The sequence below is a fragment of the Bos mutus genome, chromosome 23 (genome assembly GCF_027580195.1).
Source record: "Bos mutus isolate GX-2022 chromosome 23, NWIPB_WYAK_1.1, whole genome shotgun sequence".
NCBI lineage: Eukaryota > Metazoa > Chordata > Mammalia > Artiodactyla > Bovidae > Bos > Bos mutus.
This window is the reverse complement of record NC_091639.1, coordinates 46,164,453-46,178,291: the sequence shown is the minus strand read 5'-3', so window position 1 is coordinate 46,178,291 and position 13,839 is coordinate 46,164,453. Positions and strand designations below refer to the sequence as shown.

General features: G+C 45.4%; 1 protein-coding gene across 21 annotated transcripts in view; it reads left to right on the top strand.

The window, feature by feature from the left end:
• Positions 1-13,839, top strand: part of DST (dystonin) — a 516,386-nt gene that overhangs the window by 431,244 nt on the left and 71,303 nt on the right. For all 21 annotated transcript variants that reach the window (XM_070361385.1, XM_070361379.1, XM_070361397.1 and 18 more), the window contains 8 exons: positions 452-613; positions 2,063-2,233; positions 5,238-5,404; positions 8,638-8,797; positions 8,997-9,323; positions 9,986-10,070; positions 11,635-11,876; positions 12,983-13,189. In XM_070361385.1, the coding sequence (XP_070217486.1) occupies positions 452-613; positions 2,063-2,233; positions 5,238-5,404; positions 8,638-8,797; positions 8,997-9,323; positions 9,986-10,070; positions 11,635-11,876; positions 12,983-13,189 (1,521 nt within the window). The remainder of the gene's footprint in view (positions 1-451; positions 614-2,062; positions 2,234-5,237; positions 5,405-8,637; positions 8,798-8,996; positions 9,324-9,985; positions 10,071-11,634; positions 11,877-12,982; positions 13,190-13,839) is intronic.

The window sequence follows — 13,839 nt, the reverse complement described above, 5'->3', positions numbered from 1 at the left end:
TCATACAGTATTTGTCATTCTCTGACTTTGTTAGTGTAATAATCGGTAGTTGCATTCATGTTGCTGCAAATGACATTTAGAAAAAAGAATGAAATAATGCCACTCTAAACCTTTTTTTACTAGTTAAATTGGAGTGATAGGAGATTCCTAGTGCTGTGATAATGAAGCGATACAGAAGACATGTCCACTCTTGTTTTCGTTTTATAGGTAATCTGATGAAATGCAGCTAGAATATCATTCCTGAATATTTCTGAGTGGTCATGATAATATTATGAATTTATGTTTAGTTTTTTACTAGTATTTGTGAGGCAGACTAGGCAACAACACGTGACTTAGACAACCAGGATTATCTTTATCTGTTATAATCCATATTGGCTGATTGAACAGATGTTTGTATTTGGTGACTGTTAGGTACGCTAATTCAGAGAATTATTGTTCTTTTCAAACGTAGGTGTTCCAAAAAGAAGAGATCGAACCCCTGCAGGTGAAGCATCAGGATGTGAACTGGCTGGGGCAGGGCCTCATCCAGAGTGCCTCCAAGGGCGCCAGCACCGAGGCCCTGGAGCACGACCTGGACGACGCCGGCGCGCGCTGGAAGACCCTCAACAAGAAGGTGGTGTGGCGCTCCCTCCCTTGTCCTTCCTGCAGATTGTTCACCAGCGTTTTCTAGGACCCCCAGTCCTGTGTCCCGTAGCCCAGCCTCCCTGCGCTGCCTGCTCCTTGGCCGCCCTGTGACCCATGGCCCATCCCAGGTGTCCCCAGGGCTGGGGGCACAGACGCAGGCAGCGAGCCGGGTGAGGCGGGCCCTGTCTGGACGGTGGCCAGGTCCTCTGCCCTGGGCTGGGACCGTGCACATACCTCCGAGGGCATGGGGGCTGCTTGGCGCCTCAGGTTAGTGCCACCCAGGGGCCTGGGCTCCCTGCTGCCAAATGGTCTACTTATTTTCCAGAGAACTTGGAAATCTCACTTTGTATGTGAAACCTAATTTTCATTCATCAGCAGCTCATTCTGCACTGTGTAGCAGGTCGCACAGTGCAGCTGTGTGTCTGTCCGCCCTGGACTGAGGGTTTGCACCTCACTATAGATTGCTGAGTCCAAATGTCATTTGATGAAATGAAGATCCCCTCTTTTCCCAAATGAGCGTGACAGAAAACACTGGAAAGTAACTCTGATAGCTTAAGGAGATGATGCTGAAACACAACAGCAGCTCTTTATGTGACAGAAATGATCAGAAAAGGGTTTTGGGATGGCAGGGCTCATCTGGTGCTGGAGGGAATTGTTTTTGGAGTTTTTCCTGCTCTGAAATCTTCCTTGGTGGCCAGATCTCAAGACAGCATTTATCCTTCTTTAGAGTCTGATTCATACTGTAGTGCTGCTCACACAAATGGGGATGCAGTGTCAGGTATAAATATATTCCATGGTACTTAAACTGTCTTGCCAAGTACTTGTTCAGTCCAAAAAGAAAAGACCTTTGAGGGGGCGATAGGGTATCTCTGTGTGGGACACAGAGACTCCATTTACTGGAGGACAAAGGCCCTGTCTTGTTAAGAAAGGCCTATATAGAGCTTGGAGCTGGCAGGATTTAATTGGATACTTCATAGTTATTTTGTGTGGCTGAATATAATTCTGATTCTCTCTATTAAATAATAGTTTTTTTTTTAATGTTAGTCTTTAAAAAAATTACTATCCTTGATTTTCAACGTAGGAAATAATGGAACCCCATGGATAATGGTAAAAATGAAAAAGGCACTGTTTCTTTCAGTAACCTTAAAATATTTGAACCCTTCTTTGCTAATCATTGGTGTATTGGATACATCCAAAATCCGAGAGTCCTCCTCTTTGGCATTTGGGTTGAGAGGGTAACCTTATCTGCTGGGCTGACTTGCTGATGAGCTTGTCTCCTTTCTGTCTGTATCCTGCCCAGGAGCAGTGCCTTGAGTAAGTTTTAAGTGAGAAGGAAGAGAGAATCTGTGATCAATGGGCAGAAGCTTGGACAGGGCGGGCTGGTGGGCGTGTGTGGTTCCTCACGAGCGCGGTGGTAACTGAGGCCCCGGCTGTGCAGGTGGCCCAGCGGGCAGCCCAGCTCCAGGAGGCCCTGCTGCACTGCGGGCGCTTCCAGGACGCCCTGGAGTCCCTGCTCAGCTGGATGGGCGACACCGAGGAGCTCGTGGCCAATCAGAAAGCCCCGTCCGCCGAGTTCAAGGTGGTGAAGGCCCAGATACAGGAGCAGAAGGTGAGTTAGCGGCGCGCGCTTCCTGTTTCCCATTACACCTTAATAACGAGAGTAAACGTTTACCTTGTGACTCTGTCTGTATTAATAGAATGTTTTCATTAACCAGTAATCGATGTTCTAGACCTTGTTTTGTTGGTCATTCAACAAATATTCGTCCATCATCTGCCACAGGTGAGTCATCCTTGCAGGTGCTGGAGCTATACCGTCAAATTAAAAACATAAAAGTCCCTCATCAAGTTTAAGTGTTAATGGGAAGGGAAGAACAGGGAGAGAGAGACAGTAAACAAAAGAAAGCAATTAGTGTTAACCTTGGCCGCTGATAAATAAAGCCGGGTGGGAGCTAAGAACTGGGAAGAGAGCGGGTAGAGCTGGGGACAGTAAGTGCTAAGTGGAGATGGGACGTGTACAATTTTTAAAAAAAAATAGTGCAGTCAAGGACGACCTCACTCAGCGAAAAGGTGACTTCGAACAGAGATATCACGGTTCTTTGATATACTGGTTTGGTGCATATGCAGTTGTCTTTGTATGAGGTCAGTATGGGCAGTTTATTATGATTCAGCCTGTACTGACGAGGCAGAGAGTTGATCCCTGTGTTCAAAACTGGGCTCTTGTGTCTTTTGACGCTGCACATACAGGACCCAGTTGGAAAGACACTCCTTAGAGGGATGCTGACTCCTTAGGGCCACACATACAACTTCTGTGGTCATTGGGAAGCATTAATGACCCGTCCAGTATTGATTCGTGTCATCCACGGCTTGAAATGACTCATGGCATTGGGGGGCTCCTAGCATACAGTGTGTTGATAAGGTTTACCTTTAAAAAGACAACACGCTTAAAAAAAGGAATGGATTCAGAGGCTTGGTTGGGTTTTGGCATCCAGTACTACTCTCTCTGAAAATTCTTTGAAGACTTTAGTATCTTGAGAAATTAACTAATTAGAAATAGATTTAGAGGTAAGGAATAAAGAAGCATAAGAGGAAACACATTGCATTTGTTTGGTTTTTGAAAAAAATTGATACATATAATACGTAATAAAATATAATATATAATTTCTATAATGTAATAAATATAAAATATATACTATGGTGTTAAATAAAATAATATGACTATTACCATTCATGATTTAATTTAAACCTTTAGTATTTACCCAGAGTTAATGAACAAGGCTTAGCCAACAAAACCTGTCTGTCGACTTTGCTCGTAATTGCCAGAAGCTATTCGTTAAAGTTTACTGAAAGTAATCCACTTAATTGTTCCTTTTACTGCCTAAACCACCTGTCCTACTTTGATTTTATGATCTCTGACCTGTGTTAAAAGAGGACGTCTCTTCCCCTTCTCTTGGACCCTGTTCCTCTCCCCTCGTATGTGGTGGTCTTTCTTAAATTGCTGTTAAGCTTCTTGTTTTATATTGGAGTATAGCTGATTAACAACGTAGTAATAGTCTCAGGTAGACAGCAAAGGAACTCAGCCATACACACACATGCACCTGTTTTCCGCCAAACCCCCCCCATCCCCATCCAGAGCGGGCTGGTGGCTGTGGCAACACGGAGCAGCCCCTGGGTGGCGGGATATCCTCCCCCGGCGTGTTGCCCTGGGTGACGGGATACCCTCCCGCGCGTGTTGCCCTGGGTGACGGGATATGCGCGCGGTTGCCCTGGGTGACGGGATACCCTCCCGAGGCGTGTTGCCCCTGGGTGACGGGATATCCTCCCGCGGCGTGTTGCCCCTGGGTGACGGGATACCCTCCCGCGGCGTGTTGCCCCTGGGTGACGGGATACCGCGTGTTGCCCCCTGGGTGACGGGATATCCTCCCTCCCGCCGCGCGTGTTGCCCCTGGGTGACGGGATACCCTCCCGCGCGCGTTGTTGCCCCTGGGTGACGGGATACTTGCCCGTTGTTGCCCTGGGTGACGGGATACCCGTGTTGCCCTGGGTGACGGGATACCCTCCCGCGGCGTGTTGCCCCTGGGTGACGGGATACCCTCCCGCGGCGTGTTGCCCCTGGGTGACGGGATACCCTCCCGCGGCGTGTTGCCCCTGGGTGACGGGATACCCTCCCGCGGCGTGTTGCCCCTGGGTGCCTGTCCGTGGCTTTGGTCCAGGATCAGTCAGGGTCAGGTTCAGGCAGCAGTGGTGTTCAGCGTTCCGGGTGCCTTGCTCACCACTCTGCACGTGGGGCCTGGGGCTGGCACTTATTACTGAAATGCTTGTTTTGTTTAAGTGGAGGAAGGGAATCCTGATTTTTGGCTCCCTATGTCAAACACTCCCTTCCAGGCTTCTTGAAATGAAGAATTGGATTGACTTTTTTCTGCTGCTCAGTCCTGAAATGTTAGTCTTCTTTCGCCAACTTTGAAGGTTTCTCAAATGTTTCACTCTCTGGTCGTTGTGGAAATGCTAGTTAAAGGCTCTAGTTTTTATCCTCATAAAAAATTTTAGGAGCTATCCTACCTCCCAAAAGCAGCCAGGAGCCTCCGGTTTCAGCCTCATTGACCTGTGAACTGGTCTGAGTCTCAGCTTCCCTCCTGTGGTAGATTGTTTAACGTGGGAAAAGGTTTTGAAAATTGTGATGATTTGTAATGAACTTTCTGTCTCAGTGGGACAGCTCATTGTTGAGTGTTAGGGCGTTCCCATTTCGCTATAGTAATGAGGGTTTTGCGCTTCCAGTGCAGTGATGTTTTCCTGAGTAGAAGCATCCTTCTACCCCATTATCTTGTATTAAAAAGTTGAGAATGAATAGTTTAGTGGCCTTACCAATATTCATTTTACTTACTGCGAAAAGCCTCTACCACAGTGTCTAACACAGTAGTAATGAATCATTAAATAGGATGAGGTTTTTGAGAAAGCTCTACTTCTCAAATCTTTTTGTATGTGAACCCATCCAACGTTATTTTTGTCACATGTCAAAAGTATGCTACAAAGCATATGTTTTGCATATGTTTATACAGTTATTCCTTTGTTTCCTTTCCATTTATTTATTGTTTTCTTATTTACTATTTTTTCCTAAGCTTCTCCAAAGATTGCTGGATGACCGCAAATCTACTGTGGAGGTGATCAAACGGGAAGGAGAGAAAATCGCCGCCACGGCAGAACCTCTGGATAAAGTGAAGATTTTGAAACAGCTGAGTCTGCTGGATAGCCGATGGGAGGCGCTGCTTAGTAAGGCCGAAACGAGGTAACGTAAATGCTGCCAGGGTTTGGGAAGAGCGGCAGTGGCTTTTGTACTGACTTCTCTATTTTGGTCCTACTTTGTTTCCAGACTGTTCTCTTCCTGTGTTTGTCACGTATGTGAACATAGAGGGCTGGCGCTTCTCGTCTCATTCCTCCGACGGGGATGTCTTGTAGTCCCCAGATCTTTCGCAACTCTTGTGTGTTTGTTTTTGTTTTTATCTGTTTATTTGTCTGGCTGCGACCTGTCGTAGTTTCAGCACACAGGATCTTTTGTTGCGGTGCACTGACTCTCTCGTTGCGTCACGTGGACCTCGTAGGTAGTCGCAGTGTGCAGGCTTAGTTGCTCTGCAGCGTCTGGGATCTTAGTTCCCCGACCAGGGATCAGGGTGGATTCTTATCTGCTGGACCACCAGGAAGGTCCCTATTACAACTCTCTAAGAGCAGTGTATCGCTCGCAGGGTCCTTTTTTCATTCATTTGTAACATAGTTATTGCCTGCCTGCCACGCATCAGGCAGGGCCAGGTGTTCCGGGGCTGCACTGGTCAGATCATCCCTACTACCTTCAGGGAATACCGTAGCAGGGTTTGGTGGCCATTGAAGAGCAGGGACGAATGTGATGGTTCAGAGTGAAACCTGCACACAGTGCCATGGCAGTGGAGAATCGGAAGAACCCGGCCTGGGGTGGGGAGGTGACAGGCAACCTCTGTTTTTTTCTATTTTTGTTTCTAATTAAGTTTTGACTGTCTAATAATATTTTGTAAATGGTGCCCTCAGTTACTTAATTTTATTTTATTTTTGGCCACACCCTGCGACATGTGGGATCTTAGTTCCCAAACCAGGGATCAAAGCCACACCCACTGCAGTGGAAGCACTGAAAGTGCGAAGGCTGAGCGGCTGCGGCAGGGATGTCCCACGTTCTGGTTTAAAGTGGAGTGGGAGGTGTCTGGGAAGTGAGGCTGGTGGAGGGTGCTGTGACGTTTACCAAGGTGAGGAGCTGGAGCGTGGCTCCGCTGGGCTTCACGACATTTCTTTTTTTTTGTTTTATTAAAGTATACATGATTTATGATGATGTTTTCATTTCTGCTGTATAGCAAAGTGACTCAGTTGCACACATATGTGTGTGTATGTGTATATATATATACATATGTATAAGAATGTGGGCTTCCCTGGTGGCTCAGACAGTAAAGCGTCTGCCTGCAATTTGGGAGACCTGGGTTCGATCCCTGGGTCAGGAAGATCCCCTGGAGAAGGAAATGGCAACCCACTCTAGTACTCTTGCCTTGAAAATTCCATGGACGGAGGAGCCTGGTAAGCTGCAGTCCGTGGGATGGCAAAGAGTCGGACATGACTGAGCAACTTCACTTCATATAAGAATGAATATATACATTCTTTTAAAAATATTCTTCCCCATTTTGGTTTACCATTTGTCGTGGGATATTGAGTATAGTTCCTCCTTCATTCTCTCCGTTGACGCTCCACTGACCCACGTCAAGTCATTGTGACACTGGAGTGCCTACTGGTTGGGTTGGAAACAGATGACCCGCTGAACAGAATGAGCGTCTCCACACATTCCTGCCTTTGTTGGAACTCTTCATAGGATAATGCAGAGAAGGGTTTGTCTAATCTTGAATTACAGAGTAGAAGGAAACGATGTTCTAGGACAAGTGAGTAAGGGGCTCCCAAGGAGGCTGGGAGTTCCACATTGCCTTTAAAGTGTATCAGTAGATTATTCCTTCTGTGTAATGCCCTAGAATTACTATTACTACCATGGGAGAGGTGCTCAGTACTTTTTTTAAATGAATGAAAGCCAAGATCTCTGCTTTTCTTCCAGGACTGTCCTTTTCCCAAGCCATCCTCACAGTAGTATTAAGTGGAGGGATTGTGGTCATATTGTGATTCACACATTAATAAATCCCCTTACAAAATCACAGCCAATTAAACCTAGTCTCAAAAGTTATTTCCATTCATTCTAGGTGATTAGATACTATTTAATAGAATTTAGAAAGAAGAGTCATAGATAGTGATCATCCAGAAGGTAAAAATAATATAGTAATTTACTCATTTTTTTTAAAGGTGAAATGTGTTTCAACTGAAAGTTTTAAAAATATATACATACGTGGTTTGTGATATAAAGATACAAAAATTGTTAGGTTGGCCAAAAAGTTCATTTGGGTTTTCCAGTGGGATCTTACGGAAAAACCCTAGCAAACCTTTTGGCCAACTCAATACATTCAGCAGCATGTGCCAGTTTTTCATAATTCCCTTTGTCCCTAAAGAACATCCATGTCTCAAATCAGGTCATTTCCTAAGCATTAAACACGATGACAGGTCAAGACAGCAGCTCTTGGTCCCAGCAGAAAGGATTCGCAGAATTGGATACTGAATCAGGTTCTCCGTACACAGACCGGCACAATCACTTGCCCTCAGTGGAAACCAAGGACCGCTCGAGCAGGTTTTAACTCACATGGCCCCCTTTCAATGGAGGAAACGATGAGTCTTCTAAAAGCATTTCAAGCTCTGTTTTGTAGAAGTCAGAGAAATAGTTCTTCTCTTTCCTGATATTTTTAGTCCATAAAATAATAAATGTTGCTTCGGGGAAATGTACCTGACACTATATTTTTTAAAGGAGGAGAGGAATTACTAGTAATTCCAGTGCAAGGGATGCTTTATTTTTCAAAACTTGCATCTAATTTTGACCATTTGACTAATGCAGTCTCAGTAACTGGTGCTCTGGCTGAATTTAACTAATTTGTAAATCGTAGAATACATGTTCAGTAAATATTGCCTATTATTATCATTATTATTGCTGCTATTGTTATTATACCATTACTAAAATTATAACTATTGTAAGAATTACGATGAGTTACTTAAGATTTTTATAAGATTCAGGTTCTTGAGGTTGGTCTTTGTTCAGTTTTAAAAATTAAAGGAGAATTTAATAGAACTATTATTTTTTAAAAAAAAGATTTATAGATATTTGTTTTATTTTTTCCACCGTGCTGAGTGGCTTGAGGGATCTTAGTTCCCCAACCAGGGATTGAACCCTGGCAGGGGAAGCACAGGGAATATAAGAACTATTTTAAACTGTCCTCTCAGTGTGAGAGGTTTTAATTTTAACCTTAGATGTTTTCTACAAAAAGTGTTGGGAGCGGAACGCAGGAGCATGAGTGAAGCTTTCTGTTGACAGCTTCCCACATTCCTCATCCCCGAATGACCTTCCTGTTGGCACATTTTCAGGAACCGTCAGCTGGAAGGTATCTCCGTGGTAGCACAGCAGTTTCACGAAACCTTAGAGCCGCTGAACGAGTGGCTGTCGACCACAGAGAAGAGGCTGGCGAACTGCGAGCCTGTTGGAACCCAGGCGTCCAAGCTGGAGGAGCAGATTGAGCAGCACAAAGTAAGGTTCCCATCACACGCCCGTGGGATCCAGTTGTCCCTTTGCTTTGAGGTTTTATGACACGCATTTGAGTTACGCGCTATTGGGTGACGCCTCAGTTCAACCTTATACCCATTTCATGTGTCATCTTTTTGTTCAATTTATGTTGTCATTTTTATTTGTCCATTCTTTCTGTTTCCCTTTTTTAAACCTCGTTTAGGCCTTAGAAGATGACATCCTGCATCACAATAAGCATTTACACCAGGCTGTTAGCATTGGCCAGTCTTTAAAGGTTTTGAGCTCCAGGGAGGATAAAGATATGGTGCAGAGTAAACTAGACTCCTCCCAAGTGTGGTACATTGAGATTCAAGAGAAAAGCCACAGCAGGTCTGAGCTCCTGCAGCAGGCTCTGTGTAATGCTAAGATTTTTGGGGAAGATGAAGTGGAGCTGATGAACTGGCTGAGTGAAGTGCATGACAAGCTGAGGCGGCTCTCGGTCCAGGACTCCAGCCCCGAGGGGCTGTGGACACAGCAGGCTGAGTTGCTGGTATTTTGATTTATTTTACTTTTTCATTTCAGTTGACCTTATTTTCTCAGTTCTCTTTATTTCTGTATTATTTTATGTTCGCTATGATTTAGGTTAATTCCTGTACTCAAAAAAGACATTGCCTTTGTATACAATGATCTTTTTTTAAATTGAAGTTTAGTTGATTTACAGTGTGGTGTTAGTTTTACGTGTACAGTAAACCAATTCAGTTATATATATATGTATATATATACTTTTTCAGATTCTTTTCCCATCTAGATTATTATACAATATTGAGTATCGTTCCCTGTGCTATACAGTAGGTCCTTGTTGTTTATCCATTTTAAATATAGAGTGTTATATTCAATTAAATCAGACGTAATGTAAGAAGAGATTCAGTTTATCCAGTAATAGATTGCTCATTTTTCATTTTATTATTTCATCATTGTATACAAAGGCCCACAATTAACCAATACTCCAGTCTCTCCACGTAGCTCATTTTCTGAGTAGGGGAGAGAATTTCGATAGTTGAACTGAGACATGGGCACAGTGCTGAAACAAGGAGAAGTAAATGTGAGAACAGTGAGGAATATTTGAAAATGCGAGGTGTTTACTCAAAAAAATGAAACCTAGTTAACATTCTCTTAAGATTAGCTGATAACAAGATGGTACCTGTATTGTAGGTTCTTCAAGAGGACATCCAGCTTAGAAAACAAAATGTAGACCAGGCTCTGCTGAATGGCCTGGAACTACTTAAACGAACAACAGGTGAGATACCTTTCAAATCATCATTCCATGAACACTGTGCATTGCTTTCAGAATATTTTAGAGATGGGGGAGGGAGAACACAAAGCACTTTAGAATTTTGGGGCCAGTCCAAGACTTCGTTCTGGAGAACACTTTGAAGGCCGATCAAGGGGATTTTGGACTATGATTTCACTTTTTTCTCATGATCTCACTGAGTTCTTAATGAAAGTTTTGTGTATTACTCATGATACTGAGCACTGGTCAGAGAATTGCATGGCAGAATGAAATTAGCTTTCCACTTGTGGAAGGCAGTTGTTGTAGAGGCAGAGCGGTTGTGGACAGTTTTGTAAAATTTTAAAAGAGGTGCTATTTGGTGACACATAAATGGCACCCCACTCTAGTACTCTTGCCTGGAAAATCCCATGGATGGAGGAACCTGGTACGCTGCAGTCCATGGGGTCGTGAAGAGTCAGACACGACTGAGCGACTTCACTTTCACTTTTCACTTTGATGCATTGGAGAAGGAAATGGCAATCCACTCCAGTGTTCTTGCCTGGAGAATCCCAGGGACGGGGAAGCCTGGTGGGCTGCCCTCTATGGGGTCGCACAGAGTTGGACACGACTGAAGCGACTTAGCAGCAGAAGCAGTGTGATTGTGCCCAAGCTTCCTTTCTCTGCGCTTGAACTCACCAAGAAAATAAATGCGACTTGTTTTTAGTAATCCCTTTGGCTTTAAGAACATCTCACTGTATCTGTATTCAGCTCAGCATGCGTGTTGTGGGGGCAGGTACTGTTCATTATGCATGGGAGGAATTTGGTATCATAGCTACAGCCTTACACTTGGAACCTGAAGCCCAGGATGCAATTTTTCTGTGTGTCTGAAAATTAAATAGAGTCAGGTGAAGATCTGTCGGAACAGTACAGATGAGTTTATTATTTTTAACACACACACGGATTATACATTGGAGGAGGAAATGGCAACCCACTCCAGTATTCTTGCCTGGAGAATCCCATGGACAGAGGACCCTGGAGGGCTACAGTCCATGGGGTTGCAAGAGTCCAAGAACCGGACGTGACTTAGTGACTAAACTACCACCACCCAGGCTGTACATAAACATGTGTATGCCTGTGACAGGCACCATTCTAAATACTTTGCAAATATAAACTAATTGAATTTTTATCACAACCTTATGAAGTAGGCTCTGTTCTTATAATAAGTACTCAGGGGCACAGAGAGGTCAGGTACCTTGTACAAGGTAATGAGTCACAAACTCAGTATTTGGACCCAGGTGGTTTTTAACCTTAAACACGGAAAGACCATACAGATAGACGCAAGGTGGTGCTTTCACAAGACAGAAGGTGCTGTGGTCCTTGGCAGTTTTTTGTATTTGCATTTGCAGAGTTGTTGACATCAGCCAGAAATCCCCAGAAAGATTCAAACCTAGGAAAGGACTTTTCTTGGGTCAGAGCTTCTTAAGAAAAGTGTCTCCTCTCCCCCACCCCCCAAAATCTCATCAGCGTAGCATCACCTCTGAAGAACTCTGCTTCCCCTTTCATGAGATATAACATGCCTTTGAAATTCTAGGTGATGAGGTTTTAATCATTCAAGATAAGCTGGAAGCCATTAAAGCGAGATACCAGGACATCACTAAGCTGAGCACAGACGTTGCGAAGACCCTGGAGCAGGCACTGCAGCTTGCACGTCGGCTGCAGTCCACCCACGAGGAGCTGTGCACCTGGCTGGACAAGGTGGAAGTCGAGCTGCTCTCGTACGAAACACAGGTTCTGAAGGGAGAGGCTGCCAGCCAAGCACACGCAAGGCAAAAAGTACGCTCCAACATATATTCTTTGTGTCTGCTTGTTATCTCTCAGGGGAGGCCTAGTCACTCAGGGGTGAAGTGATGTTTATCACATGTCACTACTAACGTGTTCAAGGGCGCCTCTGTGGGCGTGGACCCAACAGAAACTGGCAACGGACCAGCTGTGTGAACTTTTAGGAGTCCAGACAAAAAAACAGCGTCTTGTCGTTTGTCCCTCGAACCTCATGGTGGGAGTTTACTTTATTATGCATAAAAACAGGAAAAAAAGGACAATGATCAGTGTTTCAGAGACACACATAATTTGATCAGGATAATCACGTTTATAAGGTCAGTGCATGGCATGAGGTGACTTTCCTAATCATGTTGCAAAAATTGGTATTCTCCCACGCTGAGTGTCTTTCTTCTCAGAGTGGCCAGCCTCCGTTTTCATCATCCCTGAAGTATGACCACACGTGGGTTCAGGGAGTTAGGGAGGCTAGGTTCACTGAGCCTGTGATGATTCAACAGGGATGATTTAAAGCCAGTGTGTCCTCCTTTTGAGGGTCACTCGATTCTGGTCCAGACTTTCCTCTTTAGTTTTCTGGTACCTGATTATTTTTTTATATTAATTTTTATTAGAGTATGGTTGCTTCGCAGTATTGTGTTCATTTCTGTTGTATAACACAGCGAGGCAGCCGTACGCATGCATGTATCTGCCGTTTTTTTGGATTTCCTTCCCTTTCAGGTCCCGCAGAGCACTGAGTGGAGCTCGCTGAGCTGCATAGGAGGTTCTCGTCAGTTATCTGTTCTGGTTCCCGATTACTTTGAGGTTGCCAGCCAGCAAAGAATAATCCATATTAACTTGCTGGGTTTGGGTTCCCAATTTTTAAACATTGATGTTACGTTTCAAAGTTCAAATTGTGCCATATTGAGAAGGGGGTTGTCCTTTTGAGCTTCTTAGGGAATGGTTTCCCTTGTGTGAAATACCTGTGGTATACAGAACGTAACTGCGGCCAAGGGGGCCCATGCGGCCTGTTGTCTGTGAAGGGCTCTGGCCCCGAGGGCAGTTGAAGGGGAAGCTCATTTAGCTGTGGCGTGTCCCCCAGGCCTGTGTCTCTCGGCTTGCGTCCCCAGGAGCTGAAGAAGGAAGCCAAGAGCCACAAAGCCCTGCTGGACTCGCTGAATGAGGTGAGCACCGCCCTGCTGGAGCTGGTTCCCTGGAGGGCGAGGGAAGGCCTGGAGCGGACGGTGGCTGAGGACAACGACCGCTTCCGCCTGGTGAGCGACGCCGTGGCACAGCGGGTAGAGGCCATCGACGCGGCGCTCCTGCGGGCCCAGCAGGTAGGTGGGCATGCACCTCCCGGAACCTCTCCTCCCAGGGGCCTTCCCACCCACTGCTCACTCTTTCAGAGCCACAGGAGGGGCCGAGAGGGTCAGCGGGCTCGTGCAGGTGTGTGCGCGCCAGGTGGGGCCCAGCTGTGCATCGCGGGCAGCCGTCTGCCCTCTGGTCTCCGGCCTGGTCCCCCCGTCGGCCAGTGGAAGGAGCAGCCCCGCTCCCCCGCTCCCCGCACAGAAGGCCTTTTGTCTCCACATGTGCAGGCTGTTCATGTTGATTTCAGGTCCTGGCTAGGTCAAATCTGTGTGCGCGTAATTATTATTATTATTCTTATATTTTTGAGTTATCATGTAAGTCACTATTAACATTCCTTGACATACATGGCAAAGAAAGGCTGAGTTCTTTCTGAAAAGGAAACTGCTGTATTGGTGATGTCGTGTTTGTTTTTTTTCTTTCTGGAGATGACTGAAAGGGGAAAAAATGATCGTTTCTGACCTGTCTGCAACTCACACAGAGCCTCTGGTTCCAGAGAGTTTCATAGGCCCCACCCCTTAGCCACAGCTGGGTCAGAAGACTCTGGGCAACCAGGGGGGTCTTGGATCCAGAAGCTTGTGAGACATGTTTGGATTAACTTGTATTGAGATCTCTGGATATT